At 42.2% G+C, this 18,016-nt stretch overlaps 1 protein-coding gene across 1 annotated transcript in view; it reads right to left on the bottom strand.

The window, feature by feature from the left end:
- Window positions 1–18,016, bottom strand: part of MED13L (mediator complex subunit 13L) — a 167,425-nt gene that overhangs the window by 133,514 nt on the left and 15,895 nt on the right. The window contains exon 2 of the mRNA XM_064726640.1: window positions 14,048–14,285. Within this exon, the coding sequence (XP_064582710.1) occupies window positions 14,048–14,285 (238 nt within the window). The remainder of the gene's footprint in view (window positions 1–14,047; window positions 14,286–18,016) is intronic.

Below are 18,016 nucleotides of genomic sequence, written 5' to 3'. Positions count from 1 at the left end.
GTTGTCACAACAAATGGTGCCTCCTGAGGGGAATAAGCACCAGGGCCTAATGCCACCCATGCAATGCACCCCAGCAGGTGAGTGACAAACCCAACTATCACACTGGTACTGAGGAACAATAAATGCTGGGCAATCACCAATTCTCATTGCTCTGCCCCTTCTGGGATGTACAAAATGGGTTCTTTTGGCAGCAATGAAATACTGACCTCTGAAAAACTCAATCCACTTCCACAAAAGTCTGATGATGGGATTTTAGGTTATGATGGCTGTGCCTGCCACTTCCTTTATGTCTCACCCTCTTGGACACTGCACAGCACAGTCAATTCTTTGCAAAGCTCCCATTAAATAAACTATCATTACATAAACAGCCCCATTTTCACAGCACATATGGTTTTGAAAATTCCCTTTATCCACTGGGCAGCTGTGATGCTGAACAGAAGCTATGGCCAAGAGTTATGGTACATGGCAGAAAGTTCTGTGAATCCCAAGTTTCTGTGTGTTTTTATTTGATTGCAAAATGTCATATTTCTGACATATGATGGGGATTTACATCTGCAAATGCTCAACATGTCACAGTGACAGACTGGGGCCATGCTGACTGTGTTTTGTTAACACTGACAACAACCACAGCCAATAAAACTCTGGGAGTCTTTGTACTCCAAATGCATTCTGTATTCTTTTCTAATATATTTGTCCAAAATATCTTCTTCCATTTTCCTCAAGCACTGTATATTCAAAGGCTTTAAAAAGTTACAGTTCATGGGATTTCAGGGTTGTATTTTCTTTTGTTCTTTTTCCTTTTCATTTATTTATTTATAATCTCATCCCAGATGTGGCATCAAATGCACACAGCGGGATATCCTTAAGCATTACTTTGTAGAGTTCTTTGTGTCACCATCCAACATTCTTAATCACATGAAGATTAGCAGAAAGACTTAGCTGGGAGTAGTGTGAGCAAGGGGAGGGGAAACTGGGTATCTGCTGGTTTAAAACAGCTCCACACCAGCTCTGTCTCCTTTTCCCAATTTGCCCAGCTCCCAGAACACAGAGACAAGGTGGAGCAATAACCAACCTTCCCTTCCATTCACATTTGCATTGCCTGCTTGTTCAGCACAGCACTGACACCAGGGCTCCCTCCTCCTCCTCCATCCCACATCCTGCACACACATCCTGGATAACTTCACAGCTTAGAGCGGGTGGCCAGGGGGGAAAGCTGAACACAAAAGCTTTGGCTGAGGCAGCTCCCAGTTCCTGGTTCCAGTCAGATTTGCAGCTCCAGATCCCAAAGCAAGAGCAGCCGCTGGTGTGGTTTGCAAACCACTGCAACCAGCCAGGAAAGGAGGGTGTAAGGGTCTGAGAGTTCAGCATTCCCACAGAACTTGCCCACTGCAGGAGGAAGCCAGGACACCAACAGTTCCATGTGTAAGACAGGCAAACATGGGGGCTGCACTGAGTATTGGCCCCACAGGCACTGGGAAGTTGTGGATTTCCATCACAAGTCACTGTTCTTAAACCAAGACCACTTAACATGTGCAAAGTAACCACAGAAAGCTTTTAACAAACTCTATAAGTGACAAGAAAAGTAATTTTTAGGATGCAGTAAATCCTCATCCTAACATGTTAATTTAAATTGATACCTGGGATTAAGTGGCCACAAGCCCAAAAATGCAGAAACTGCACTGTTAAGTGTAATAGGGAAACTCCAGAAAAGAAGTGGATCTGCTGACAGCACAACTTCAAGCCAGAAGAGGAATGACAAATTTTGCCTCTGACACATATGGACTAACAAGAAAACAAATTAACAGCAGCCTGTTCTCACATGAAATTATGAGACAGCACAATAGTGTAAAAGTCATCTTATATGCAGAGCTCTTAAAAGTGAATTAATAGAGGACTATTGCATAGTTACTGCTGGTTATAATTTGGAATACATTAAAACCTTTACTTCCCCAGACCAATATTTAAAATAAACAAGAAGCAGTGAGCAGGCACAGCCACTTCATTAAAGTGATTACATAAACTCTCAAACCAAGACTTAATTTGAATTAATAGTAAAGATAAAATTGAATGCATAAACACGCCATGCAGAAAGAATGAAGTTCTGAAAAGAATTAAGTGGTTTGATGATATCACATAGCAAACACCTGATGAATTCATTAAACACAAAGGGCTGCAGATGCCACGATACAGTGAGCAGTTCCTACTTGAAAAATCAGATGGATGTCAAACTTACAAAAAACTACTGAGTCCTAACAGCTGCAGGACACAGGCAGAGGTTTTGCAGAGCAGCACCAAAATTTGAACCCAAGACTGATACAGTCAAAATATCAATACCAAACATGATTAGTTCCAATGAAGTTAATCCAGTGTTTGGAAGAACAGCTTCTATTTCTGCTTGGAAGGGCCAGGGATTTCTCCTTTGGAACTGCCCTGTAGCTGAGATCCATTTCCCCCAGGCACGTTCCCCAGGGGAGACCCTCAGCTCATCGATTACATAAACTGCTCTCTAGTCTCACTCACCTTAGCAGGGCAGCTAAATATATGCACCAAGACATAAAATCTGCAGAGCCATCAAAGCACTTCTGCTGGAACAGAAGAGCTGACAATTTATGGGCTCTTCAGTTGTGCCTGCTTTTATCAGGCTGGTTAGTTGAAAGAAAATGCACACATAATTACTTAATCCCATTAAAACAAAGACAAATGACAGCAGAGAACTCCCAAGCTCAGCAGTTTGAGCACAGGAAGATTCTGAACTCACACAGAAATGAATCACAGAGCCTCCTCAGTGGGCAGCTCCTTCCACAGCCCCTCTTATTTTGGCTACATCAGCATCACAGCTCTGATATCCAGCCAGCTCCAGGAAATGGCATCTTGGACAATGAACAGCTTCCAGATTTCCCAATGTACCAGTAATCCAAGGTCTCCACTTTTTCAGTGAAGTGACTGCATGTCAATTAAAGCAAGGAAATTCACAAGAAGCTACTAAAAAAATTCAGTTGCTTCTTCCAACATTTGGGGAGGACAAGCAGGAATCCTAAAGAGGCAGCAAGTGGCAATTTAGGGTTGGTGCTTAATTTTAACATTTTGAGTTTCAGAAAGTTACAAGAACTCCTGTTCAGTGCATTAATGACAAAATGTAAACTGTAGTCAGTACCTGAAGAGGGAAAATGAAGCAAATTAACATTTCACTAGGGGATTTATAACACAGGTTTGCTGGCATGTTTACTATGCAGGAATAAATAAATGTGTAAAATAATTGGAAGTACTCATTGAAGAACTGAAAACTGCACTTATGTAAATTCATATTAAACTCAAAAGTCACTTATTTTTAAGGCAGCAACGATTTTTTTTATTTAATAAAAAAATATATTTAGCGTACCTCTAAGCACCAGGATCTTTTGTCTCTGCTGTTCCCACACAATAATCTGAGCCCTTGGATGTGAGCAGTGTCTCACCTCCAGGCTCAGCCATCCTACAGCAGCTGTCTGGGACAGGACAAGCAAACAGTGCTGAGTGTGATGTTTGCCCACCAATTACCTTTCTGTGGGCTCACTGAGAACCTCCCAGGACAAGGCCAGGCAGGAACCCCTATCCCAAAAAGGGAGGGATTAGGAATTTCAGTACTCGAGTGCATTTCTTTTGAGACTAAGCAGTAACAGTCTTGCAGGAAAAACATTTTTCTTCACACTTTCCAGTGGTTTAAAGCAAAAGAAATAGTAATAAAATAATGCTTCCTGCAGTCTGGTTTAGTTTAGGAACAAGGCAGAGAGGGACTGAGCCATAATTCCATATCCACCTGGGACAGGGGATATCTGTCTGGAAGTTTTCCACTTCCAAGGACAGCCTGTCCAGGTACAAAGGCTCTCTGGGGACATCTCTCAAGCACACTGCTGCTTATTACTCTCAGCTTTACCTCACCTGCTTATTAGTTCCTGAATACACTATTTCCCAAAGAACAGGAATAAACAAGTGGGAACTCCTCCATTTGGACTGCAAAACCCTGCTGGGTATAAATTCCATGGGTTTGTGCAGAGGAGCAGAGAGCCTTACTGAGGCTGGAAGCACCAACACCAGCAGAGAAGCAGCAGCAACGATGGTGACACCACTTCAGGACACCTCAGTTTTAGTGAAGTATTTAATTTATTTTACTATGGTGTAGCAAGGGAAATCTTACTTTGCTCTGTGTAGAAAATCCACATTAGACTCCCAGCTCAGGGCTGTTAGGGATGGCAAGAGAATCCTTAAGTTACTTGTAAGTTATTCAACTATAATGTTAGTACAAAATAAAAATAAAATGTTGTCTTTCAATAAGCCAACTACACATTAAAGAAAACCTGTAAAGCTTTTGTCAGGAACACAGACTCCTCTTGACCAGCAGCCAGTTAAAGTGATAGAACTCTCAGGAATATCTCTGGAAAGGGCAGGATTGTCAGTTAAGCCCTTCACCATTCTATCCCAGCACAGTCCTACATCACCTCCATCCCTTGATAAGAGCAGAGGACATCAATCAAATACAGAAGCCAAATTTGCTTTCCAGTCACACTGCTCATTACCATGATATCAGAAATCACATCCTTTCCTTATAGAAGAGACAAAATGATGACAGGGCAGACAAACACCACACACTTCCCCTTCAGCTCCCTTAGAGAACAGATTCCAGGGAATTTGGTAGACATATGTAGCCAAGTATTGCATAGAATAAATTTTGTCAAACTCCAAAGGGAACAAGAAATTTTCCTTCCAGCTCCCCAGAACCATAAACCCATCAGACTCCAACTGCTGCTCCTGTTGACACAATAACACTGTCCATACTTCCCATCTCTTTAGAGAGCTTTAAAGAATAAATTCTAAATAAAGAATACTTTAAATTGGTAAAGCCATTCCAGAAAAAGAAAATCCTATACAATGACCCTTTCATCACCTATGACTGGAAATTTCCCTGGTGGAAAAAGTGTTCTATTACCTGTGTTTCAGAAGCAACCAGAATGTCTGCATTTAGACATACTGTGTCAGAGGCAAAATTTGTCATTCCTCTTCTGGCTTGAAGTTGTGCTGTCAGCAGATCCACTTCTTTTCTGGAGTTTCCCTATTACTACTACAAAATAGAAATCTTTTATTGCAAATCTGATATTTATTTCCTGCTTACAAACTGCCACACCTGTCACTTTCTGCTCCACCTTCTAAGACCAAGTTTATCAACATAAGCACTTTAATATAGTAAATCCACATTTCAATTTCTCCAGGAATTTGAGGGGCTACTTTTGCCTGGTTATTTGTATGATCCACCCATCAATTTGTTATAAAAATTCTAAGTATTTCAGTTTGACTCCTCTGGGTCAGTGACTATTCCAAAGCAATACATGTGCCAGGATTTGGTGCAGACACTGTCCAGGAGGAGCAGAGAGCTCAGGGCTGTGAAGGTGGAGCAGGAATGGCTGTCAGGACAGCCAGGGAGCACTGGAGGTGCCTGTGCCAGGGCCCAGCCCAGCACTGAGCCCATGCCAAGGCAGAGGCAGAGGCAGCTCAGGGAGCTCCCAGCCCTCAGCAGGAACAGAAACCGAAACTGTGCTGGGCTGAGGGAGCACAGGGACAGCTGCAGGGCACTGCTGGCACCAAAGCAGCACCCACACCTGGGCTGCAGCCCCTGCTCAGCTCCAAGGACACATTTAAGCATGATTTACATCAGCAAAGAGGCAAAAGCATTTCAGCTGTGCCCACCCTGCAGCGTGCCTTTCCTCTGGTTTGTACCTTCACTTCAAACTACTGAGCATTTCAGCCTTGGAAAATCAATTTTACACTGTTCCACTCAAAGCTCTACTTATCATTATATGAGTGACTGCAACACACGGGTGCTTGGTTGGTTTGTTTGGGTTTTTTTTAACCAAAAGACTAATATTTAACTAACAGCACAACTCCAGCCTTTTCCTTCTGAAACCCCCACTTCCCATGGGCAAAGAGCAAAGGTAAGAACCCACCCTCATTCTTAACCTATCCCATGTACTCTGTTGTTTTCCACTTGCTCCTCTCCTCATTCCACGCAGAAATACTGTTTTGTTTGCTTCTTTGGAAAGGCCATATTCCAGTTTCAGGGCCCTGAGGTGTCAATGAACATCAGGAACAAACTGCACATTTCCAAAGCTGCCTGCCCCCCATTTTCCTGGCTGATCACTGACACCCCAAGCCATGGATCACATCTGGGAATTGCCACATGGACACACTGCCAGTTATCCAAGGCACTTGTCCTACAGATTACAGTCAAATCCCAGGATAAGTAAGTGCAGGTGTATAATAAAGCCCACTTAAAATGAAACCAGTCTCAGGCTTGGGGTACAAGAATTCTGTAGTAAGATTTATGACCTTTAACAGGAACTTCATTATAAAGAAAGTGACTTTTATATAATGAAAACCATGTCTCTCTTAAGAGGAATGATGTGTTAACATCAGCAGAGCTGTGTTTCAGTGTTTTCTGTTTGCAGTCCAGCACCATCATTGTCACTTAAAGTTCATTAATTATTCTAAAAATGCCATTACCAAAATACAATTGTATGCAATTTTTTAATAATTTTCTTCAGAAGGTGGCATTTTATCTATTTTTAAAGTCTAAATTTTCCAGTAGAGCTTACCCTGTGTTCTTAGAATTACTCAATACATCCAAATACAAACATTAGTAATGAGCCCTATTAATGCAGATTTCACTTCAAGCTAACGTAGATTTACTTCACACAGTTAAGTGAGTTCATTTCACTGGAAAAAGAGATTCCCTAAAGGAAAAAACATCAACTACTGAGGCTGATATTGCCCAATACATTGCTGAAAAATAAATTCTACTGATTGGATTTTTTTCATTTCCCCCCTCCCCAAGCAGCACTTTAAAAAATACAGTCTTTTAATGATTGTTTAATTTTCATATAACTAGAATATAAATCCTTTACATACTGCTTTGCTGCAGCTGCAGCATAATGTCTCATTTTTCATGGAAAAAAACTAATTACGTGGTTCACCAAATTGCCTGTGGTAACATATCAATTTCATTTACATTCAAAATTTGGACTTGAGTTTGTTCTCAGCACTCCAGTTAATTCCAAGCCCATTTTACACAATAGTTCTCCTGGATTCATTAGTAACACCTCACTCTGCTGTTATTGGGAGGGATTCCCAGCTATTGGAGCCTTGCTTGGAATTCCAGTGCTTTCCAGGCAGTTCTACTTACACAGTTCTATCCCACTTTAAATATCCTGGATTTGCTCTGAGTCTGGCCTTGCTGAAACAGTTCTGCCAAAGAACCATCAAATTCCCTCCAGAAGGCAGCTGTTACTATTCCTCTGGAATACCAACTCCTTTCTCACAAAAACACCAGAAAAAAACAAGAAGTATAGTGTGGCAAATAAAACCTAAAGGTTAATGACACAATTTCAACTATTTCAGTCAAACTGAGCTTATATTTAGAAAGCAGAAAGATTATGAGGAAGCACATGGATTCAGTAGAGAATTTCTTGGCTTTGCCTTCCATCAGTGTCTTTCCTCTAAACTCTTTCCAGAAGGTAATTTGTTGCAATCAACAGGAAAACCTCCAAATTCCCAGCCATGAACAAAATTAAGATGTCAATTCTTGAGGGATACAAATAAAATAAAACAACAAAAAGCATTAGGCTTTTTTACATATGGCCCTTTGGTAGATTTCAGACTTTTAAATAACTTTTTAGCCTTAGATTTTGCCAGCTGTAAGAAGAGGGAAAACACACTATGTGAGAATGGTCCGTGGAATATCCTGAGCTGGAAGGGACCCACAAGGATCAGTAAATTCCATTTCTTGACTAGAATTGGTAATGAATTCACAAATACCACATGTACTCATTGGATGCTGCTCTGAACACTGAGATTCCCTGTTCATGGAGACAAAACCACTGATGGAAAGAGGAATTAAGGCAGAGGTAAGTGCAATCAGAATTCCAAACAGGACACTCAGTTTTAATTTTTTTTTAACACTCCCACAAACCAACTTTCAAGAAAAAGGAGTAGAAGTGGTAGGAAGAACATTTATTTTTAAAAGAAAGCAAAACAAAATGAAGACATCTCGCCCAGACACAATAAGGCTCTTGTCAACTTCATGTGTATAAAAGGAGTTGGCATTTTCCCATGAAGCAATTCCTTAATCCCAAATGATGGCATAATAACCTCATTTAATATGCCTGCTTAAAAGAAAAAGTTTATTTTGTCTAAGCTGAACTTCAACTGGCAATCACTGGACACCAATTACCAGTGTCAGATATAAGGGTCACAGAACAATTCTGCGGGCTGAGAAAGTAGGAATTCACTTTTCAATCCCATCTTCTTGCCAAAAGAATGGAAAAGTTGAACTTTGTTTTCATGTCTTTGGGAATAATCTATGCTAGGCAATTAAGAAAATGCAAATTACTTATCTTATTGAAAATAATCAAGCCAGAAACAGACTTTTCAGTAACTTAATATTCCAATAAAGTCTTCTGTCACAGGAACCTACTTGTTAATTCCACTCTGCGCTCAAGAACCGGCAATTAACCATTTTCAGATTTCACTTCAAATTATTAATAAGTGGTACTCAGCTGCTTGATATTCATTGCTGCTTTTTAAATGGAAAGCCTTCCAAAAGCCTTGCATTTCAGATCCTTTATTCCTTGTTCATGAACTGCTTTTCCATGCCCTGGCTGCTCTCCTTCCTGGTACCACTGGGCATGACAAGAGTTCTGGGGTTTATGGAGTTACTCAGAGTGCAGAAAATTGTTGTAATACACATCCCATGGTTTCACCAAAGCCCAGGGATCCCAGGAATAACCTTTGGGCAAATCCAAGGAAGTCTCCAAGTCAGCTGTAATGCAATTCCAGCAGCAACTCCCTCCCTTCCTGCCCACTGCCATAATCTCATGGCAGAATGAAAAGACTGAGGAGCACTCGCATTTGAACACCCATTGCACAGCAAGGGGGCTCAGCCTTCATTTCACGCATTGCTTCCCACACCTCAAATGTGTTTGAATAGACAGGAATATCTTCTCATTCAATAATTAACCTATCTCACTACACACAGCTCAGAAGATACTCTAATTCCTGACAGAGCTCCCAATTCCTCACAACTGCAGAAATAATACAGTATCCTGAAAGAACCTTAAATAGGCTCAAATTGAGATGGAAAGTAGATTTTTCACTACTTCATTCTCTTTTACATTAGTGGAACCAAAAAATATAATTTTTTCCAAATTTTTCATTATTTTTCTTTTAATCCCTACTAAATGCTGACAAGCACCAACTACTAAACATTTACAGTTTAAACACTGACTTGACTGCTAAATGAAACTCTGAAATCTGGCAGTTCATAAGGTAGCATAAGAACCCTTCCTAGCAGGAATAAAAACACCTAAATTGAGTTCTGGGGCAAGTTGTTCTCCTCAGGAGAAAACCCTTAAAAACAGAGCTGATATGTTCTGCTTTCCTGTAGGTAAAAATCAGCAAATTCCAGGTAGAGAAACAAAAAGAAAATTAATTTTGGGGCACAACCATGTGGGTTAATGTGGGTGCCCTGCACACAGCTCTTCCTACAGGCAGCATTTTTCCCTGCTCACTTTTATCAGCACCAGGGGATTACGGCTGCGCCAGCCTGATATGCCAAGAATTCATAAACAGGAACGAGCTGAAGCTCCAGGTTTTTCCTGTCATAGCTCAAATTTCAGCTACGTTTTTAAACTTACCAAGCTGCAAAGATCATGTACAATAATCCTTCAGGAAAGACTTGCCTAATTCATTCAAGATCATCTATTCTTCATAAGCATTTCCATCCCAATTCTTATATTCTACACAGCAGAAAGTGAAATAGTATCATTTTTCTGGGGAAGCAGCTCCAGAAATTAATGGATCAAGTGCAATATATAGATGGAAATCCCAAATACCTACCAGAATCAGTGAGTTCAGGCACACAAGCTACTAAGCTGATAGAAAGATGCAGTTTTACCTAAAGAACTGCCAAAACCCCAGAATTTATTACTTTTCAAGCTCCTGTCTCACATCCTGCCAGCCTTCCAGAGTCCACCTCCAGTGTTGTGCTCACAGTCACCAACCTGTATTCTCAGTAGTGGTACATATCATAATCCCTGCATTAAACCTGAGAATTCCAATATTCTGTACCACAAATGCAGCAGACAAAGTGGAATGTATCCATAAATCCAGGTCAGAGATTATAAATTGATAGACAAAACTGTCAGAGAATTACAGAATATTCTGAATTGAAAGAGACCCACAAGACCATCAAGTCTAACACTTGGAGTGGTGTAAAGTGTCAGGGCAAAGTGCTCTTTGCAAAAGCCAAGAAGGGAACTGAGGAACAGATCTCCCTTCCCTATAATCTCTGTGGAACCCACAGGGTCTAGGGCAGGGGTGGGAGAAGAAAGAAAACCCAAGAGTTGAGTCTAAATTCTCTGTGATGCTCCAGATGGTATTTGGTCACCAAATGCAAATGAGAGCTCTGCAAGTTGCAAATCCACAACGTTCCTGTCAAAAACGCTGCCAACAGTCAGACACTCCCTCCTCTCCTTCCACTTCTTCTGTGTGATGTACAAAAAAATGGATTTGTGGGGAAAGGTACCAGAGCTGGAACAGTTGCCAAACCTCTCCAGGCAATATCATTAAATAGCATTTATCCTTCAGAAAACCAAACTTCAACAAACTTAAGCGTGCCCAACTTTTTCAGACTTACAGAATCACTCCAGTTTTTCCTCACTCACTGACCCCACCCCAATCAGCTTTTTCCACCCAGGATTGAATAAAGGTCTTCAACCTCTCATCCAGTTTTAAATGCCAGCACAATAAAAACCAGAACACCACAGTCAAGGCTGGCAGGAAGAAGAAATGTAGGAGAATGTGCAAGAGACAGTTCTGAAGTTCCCAGCTGCCTGGTTAATCCAACCACTCCACTGATCTATAACTGCTCTGCAAATAATTGTTTTTACTTAATCTCCCATGACAGCATTTAATTATCCACAGTTTTGGAAAGCTACTACATAAACAACTCTCCTCATACCTCCTGTTTACAACCACTAAGTTGTTTTCCTATGACTATTTGAAATTCTTTTATTAATGGCAGATTTGTTGTTTACCAAATCTTCAATGTTATAAAGATAAAGAGTTCATGAGCAAAAGTTTTTGAAGTGCTTCTGAAAGCAAAGCCTCAGTTTGGACTTTTCCTCTGTTTACTGAGAGCAGTAAATATCATACAGCACTATTGCAGTGACTCTCTTACCCAGAAAAAAAAATCAAAAATTATAATTTAGACTTGAATTAATAAAATATAATATTTAAAAATTAAATTCTTTAAAATTTAGCTATCAATAAAATATTTCACTTTCAACACACAAGTCCGAGGCATCCAAAACTTTATTTTTGATAAGAATTCATGATCTTACTAACAGGCATTATTCCCTATAGTCCCTATATCTCAGATGTCAATGTTTTGGTGAGACTCTAGTCTTCCTCTTGGATTTGCAGCATCACATTCCTGGGACTTGTGCTCCTGAAGATGTGACAGCACAACAACAAAGTTCTGGCCATGGAACTCTAAGTCACAGTGACAATCCAACCTGCAGGAACAGCTTTTTAAGCCAAAGCAGCTCATTTCCTGAGCAGGCTATACCAGAAAAAGGCATCAGGTTACCCTGGCCCAGCTGATAGGCAAGGAAACCTCTGCTTCAGTAACTTTCCTGTTTTCTGTTTGTATGCCCACATGGAAAAGCCCTTTATATTTTCAGGAAGCCAATTTCAACTATCAAATAGTTCAGTATTGTGGCCTGTTTATACCATAAAAAGCAGAATAAACTTGTTCAGTTTGCATTCTGGCTGCATGAAGCAGTGAACACAAACTGTGTCCTTTGTCCTATCTCAAGGAATCAATGGACATAAATGCCTTGTTCTGGCTGAATTTGAGGCTCAATATTTTGTCAATACTGATGTTTGAACTCTAAAATGTACTGAACAGAGCCCAACAGCTCTATCAGCAGAAAATGTACAACACTTACACAATTTACATCACTTTGAACTATATCTGATAAGTCACTACAAGTGTTTCAATGTGCTTTTAATATAGAACAAGGAAATCTATCCTTGTAGGATTTACACACATGACAACAAACGAGTTTCAGATTGAATTCCACTCAGAAGTTACTGCTCTGAAGGCTCCAGCCTGGATGTGGGGACACCTCAAGTGCTGTGTCCAGTTCTGAGCCCCTCAGCTCAGGAAGGACCTTGAGGGGTGGGAGCAGGTCCAGGGAAGGGAATGGAGCTGGGGAGGGGCTGCAGCCCCAGGAGGGGCTGGGGGAGCTGGGAAGGGGCTCAGTCTGGAGAAAAGGAGGTGTCCAAGGAACACCTGGATGTGGCACTCAGTGCTCCAGCTGGGGGATCAGACACAGGTTGGACTCAATGACCTTGGAAGTCTTTTCTGAACTAAATAATTCTGTGATTCCAGACAATTTTGAACCAGGCAGACAATGTGTGACAGTGCTACTTTGCTTTATTCTGCCCCACAGTGCACCCAGCAGAAGCAGGTTCAGCTGTCCAGACACTGAAGTGGATTTCCAGACCACCGCCACTGGAAGCAGTATCACATTGTTGTAACCAAGATGTCAGATATAAACAAGCTCCATCAATTTACAGAAACTGAAGCATCACCTGCAACTCTCCTCAAATAAAAAGACACTTAAGTCCCATCTACTGCATTTGAAATATTTAATAAACTATATTTCACTAAGAGAAAAGCATATATTATTAAAGCTTTGCTGGGTAAGTAGAAATATTACCCATTCCCTCATTCAAAACAGGTGCCTCATAAAAAATGAATGTCAGTGGAATGGCTCAGCACAGCACTTGTGAGCCATCTCTTTAATTATACATGATCACAGGGCTACCTGTGTGGAACACACCCCAAGGTACTCAGGCCTCCATATCTGTGATTTCACAGGCTCTGGTGCCAAATAAACAATCTGGCAGCCATCAAAGGAGGAAGTTTGGAACTGTGCTTAGAACAGAATGAAAATAAATGAATATACCATAACCCAGGACTAAACAGTGCAGGGTACAGGTGGGAGATAAGGGACAACTCAAGTACACTTGATAAACAAAATATTCTGTGTACTTGAAACAAATTTTATCACCAAGTCACCAGAAGGTCTAAAGGCCACAAGGATAAAAAATTATTGCAAGAAACCGGAACTTGATCCTTATGATTGTCTTGGATTTTTTTAACTACTGTTATTATTCCAGAACTGGTGAACTTCAGTTGTTTTCTTGCAGGACACAAGGTGAAAATGGAGGTAAAATTCATCAGCCTAATAAAACACCTTGTAGTTCAGGCAAACTAAGACTTGTCATAGCAACAATACACCACTGAAAAGAAAACAATACACACTGGATGATATAGTCAACCCAAACAGGATCACAGCAGATACAGTAGAAGTAACTTAATCATGTTAAGGCTCCACATTCTGGTGACTGAGGACAATCCCAGTTGCACAAAGCCTATAATCACCAAATTATCACTGTCACCTCTGGCCTACCTGCCTCTTCCTGCCTCCTATTCCACTCACTTGCTGCAACTCGCCTTGGATCATGCTCAAATCCTGCAGCACGAGCAAGGAGCAAGTCCTGACCTCACAGATTTACCTGGGGTGCCTTGGAGTTCACCTGACTGTACAGGAGAGGTGATTTATTCCATCAGCTACTACCTTATGTCAGAGCTGAGGTATTGTTATTATCATTATCATCACCCCTTGGAACTAGAATTTACTCTACTTTCAGAGGCTCCACAAAAATCCAAGTCATGATATTGACTACAGGTCTCCTGAGTTCAAGTTTCACTTTGTGTTTTATCATGCAGCAAAAAAAGTCAAATTTACAGATTTTTATCTTCCTGTAGGTCTTAAAACATGAACTATGACAAAATCCCATAAGGCAGCAAGTTAAAGCATTTAAAAAAAAAAAAACAACTTTTTCACTGGGAAGAATGGAGGTAATAGAGAAGCAAAGAGTGGCTTACTGTGCAGCTCGCGGTGGATGACGTCGACCAGGTTGGGCTCGTCCCCCCACCAGAATATCCAGAGCTCCTTGCAGTCGGGTTTGACGTCCCGGCGCCACACGCACAGCAGGTTGGCCTGCAGGCAGCGGATGAAGCTGAGCAGGATGGGATCATCCTGGGCTGGAGCTGAAATGATGGGCCCACAGTCCCCATGGCCTTCAAAGTTGTACCTACGCCATTTGATGCCCGTGAGTTCGGCCTATGGGAAACAAAAAGGAAGAAAAGAGTCACTGGATCGCTTCATAATTTAGTTATAGTCATAGTTTGTTTCATTTTCATTGGTTAATTCCTCAATTCAAGTTCAAAAATCCTCCTAGTCATATATTCCCCTTCAAGGAAAAGAATTTAGAAACAGTATTGAATAAACCTGGCTTATCCCTGCATTTAGGTTTTCACCACAACCTGACTCACTTCTATTCATTTCTATTCTATTCATTTCCAACAGCTTCATTACATTTCTAGCCTTATTGTTATCTTATTGTCATCTTACAAGTTAGGAAGGAAAAAAAAACAAACAGGGAGAGGGAATAAGGTTCATTTCCTACAGGCTGCTTGGTGGCCACGTGAGCTCAGTGTCAGCCCAAAAGTTGGCCACTGGAAAGTCACAAAGTACCACAGTACTTAAGAAAACCAGTGACTTACTGGAAAAGCTGAAACAGTTTCACATTGTGACATTACAGGTTTAACAAATGGGGGTTTTGTTTTTATTTTGTCCAAATGAACAAAAGCAGAATATGGAAAGTTGCCATTTACTGCCTCTCAACCAGACAGAATTTTCTTATTAACCATCAAGGAAAAATAAAAAGAACAGATTTGCTACCCAGATGTTTGGGAAAGGTTTTCTCTGGGCACTAAACAGCTTCCCCAGGGAATGGGCATGGCCCCAAGGCTGCCAGAGCTCTAGGAGTGTTTGAACAATGCTCTCAAGGATGCACAGGGTGGGATTGTTGGGGTGTCCTGGGCAGGGCCAGGAGTTGGATTCAATTATCTTGATGGGTCACTTCCAACACGGGGTGTTTTGTGTTTCTGAGATTTTCCTCCACTCCCAGTTTGCCCCATCCCTATTGTAGCCTCCCCCTTTCTCTCCACTCTCCAGCACAGGGCAGGGAACACCCCCAGGACAGTCTGGCTGTTATCAAACACAACTGGTGTGTGCATACCCTGCTCACAGTGGGCTTGTACTCTGCTCTCTACCTGTTACCACATTCCTGCTGCTGCTGTTCCCTCCACTGCTTCATTTGCAGTGTTCACACCTTCCCTTGGCTGCCCAGAAGCAGCTGGTGCTCAGCTCCCAAGCGCTCCTGCAGGAACAGCCAGCTGCTCTGCCACAAGGACTGCAAACACTCCAGGGCAGCAGCTACACCTCTGACAAGAGGGGGAATTTCCAGGGACAAGAGAAAGACCCCCACTGGAAACACTGACTGCAGGAATGAATTTTTACTCCTAAAGAAAACCGAAGACTTGCAGATCATGTAGTTCTCCCATTGTCATCACCTGTGTGAGGACATTCAGCTTCTCCTCCAAAACCCAAACTCCCCATCACACACAGGATTTCCTTTTTCAAGTCCACAAACTTTGTCCATTTACAAATTTAAACTCTAAAATTTACTTCTGCCCTCCACAGTAGGTGGAAGGAGCCAGCCTGGTTCAAGAGGTGGCTGGTGAACTGCTGAGGAGCTGAAGGTGATGCTCATCATACCAACAACAGAGCAAAAAACACAAGTATTTCTTGGATCCTGTAAACACATTCTCTGAAAAAGTTTCACCTCATTCCTGTATACTGCCTGGCACAGCAGGACTCTGGCTCATGGCTGCAGTCCCTGGGACTCTGCCTCAAGGACTATTTCCCCAAACACTGATTATCCAGACTGCCCATTTAACTCTGAAGAGGCCTCACCAGGCACATGGCCACTCAGTACTGCACTGGGAAGGGAAAAAACCTATGGAACACTGAACAGCAAGGAAATTGGGTTTATTTTTTGCAGGCCCCTAAACCAGCAGACATCTTTAGCTCCACAGGGCAGAAGGGACCCTGCCATCCTATATCCTGCCAGCAGGACACCAGTCCTGGCTTGTCCCAGCTGGAGGCTCCCTACAGCCAGCACTCAGCTCTTGCACTCACACAGAAATGCTGATCAGCCATCCAAAGGGTTGGGAACTATGGAAAAGGAAATGGGAAAAGATAGTCCAGAGTGGCTGAGATACACAGATGTGCCACCTTCCTGGCATGATAGGGGCAGGGGAATGCAGAGAGAGAGACAAAATGGGAGGAGTAAAGTTATTTTTTCCATAGTAGGCTGCTAGAACACCTCATACACTAAATAACAGTCTAAGAAAAAGCACTCCTCCAGAACATCTACATCTGCTCTAGATGCATCCATCCCCAGCTATAGCTTGGAAAAGGAATGGGCAGAGTTTCTGGAACAGGACAATGAAAGTAACTACAGACCACAAAACACCAAGAATTAGTGCCAGCATAGGCAACCTGTGAAAAAAGGGTAAGTGTTTGTGCCATAACCAGCTAAGAACATATGCTAAGTCACAAAGACCTTGGAACAGGAAGATGATGAAAACCAAAACCAAAAAACTCAACTGAACAAAGAACGTTACCCAACAGCAGCACCCGCTTGATCCACACAGCAAAAGCCAGAGCTCAGCTGTTTCAAAGAGCAAAGAGGCTCCTGTGGCTTCCTGCCAGCTCAGAGCTATCACCCCAACATCCCCCCACAGGAGGGATGAAACAGAGTCAAGGAAAGCACAGTGAAATCAGCAGAGCTGCACCCAATTTAATTCTGTGCTAACTCCTGGAGTCTGTAAATCTGTGGACTGTGAGGAATGATAAACTACTAACCTGGATCACACCACTGCCCACCCACACAGAGAGTTTCAAAAAAAAGGGAGAGAAGTCCTGGGGCTTTGGACTCAGCAGCAGCATTAAATGAGCTCTCACACATCGTTTCCCAGTTTGATCTGCAGAGATGTGGTTCAGCACATGTATTGGGATATGTCTGTTTCTGTTTAAATTTTTAATAGGTAAGCATCAGTACTAATCCCTCAGAACTTCTGGATTGTGTCCTCATGTTAATTAAAACTGAATTCAAATAGAAATTTGAATCCAGAAGGGATACACAAGAGCAGACTACACCCAAAACACTTACACACATTCTACGCCTCTACTGATGTTCTGTGTAAAGCATTTAACACACTATAGGGAGAAGATCTGCATCCACATGGGGATTTATTTACATTAATTTCTTTAAACAAACCAACAGTTTGGTTTGAAGAGGCCTCCATCTGTAGCAGGGTTTGCACAGACAAGACAAGCAGTGGGCTGTGGTTCTGGGAACTGTTCTGAAGAGCCAAATGTGGTTTCATTTGTGCTTCAGTGGCAGTGAGCTCAGGCTGACCCAACACAGCCTCATCCTCCTCAGCCCCAGCCACACATTTCCATGTCCCAGTCTGACACTGGATCTACTGGTCACGGAATCACTCTGTGAATGGGATCACTTCACCAATTTAAACAAGAGAAAGACAAACATTTCCAGGCTTAGCACCCTGACAGCTCATCCTGCAGCCGAGGAATCACTGAGCAGCCCCAGGAGAGGAGGGAGAGCAGAATGGGATCGCCCCTGTCAGGGACAGCTCCAATCACATAAAACACAACCTTCAGTGCACCCAGACTGCTGTTCTGGTCTGGGAACACCTCAACCAACACAAGCAAGCACTGGTGCCAGAGCAGGCTTGGCCTGGGTGCCTTCCCTGCAGCACTCAGCTGCTGCTCAGACATTCACACTGAGCTGGGCTGACTCAAACCCAGAAGGGTTGGATTAAACGACATTTTCCTCTACTCAGATCAGTCCCCACACCTGATTCATTAAACAGCCACAGAGATGCTTGTACCGGGAAGTCTGAGGACAGCAAAGCAGGTCA

This window comes from Zonotrichia leucophrys, chromosome 15, assembly GCF_028769735.1.
Source record: "Zonotrichia leucophrys gambelii isolate GWCS_2022_RI chromosome 15, RI_Zleu_2.0, whole genome shotgun sequence".
Lineage (NCBI taxonomy): Eukaryota > Metazoa > Chordata > Aves > Passeriformes > Passerellidae > Zonotrichia > Zonotrichia leucophrys.
The sequence above is the reverse complement of the archived record's forward strand: the minus strand, read 5'-3'. Positions and strand labels throughout refer to the sequence as shown.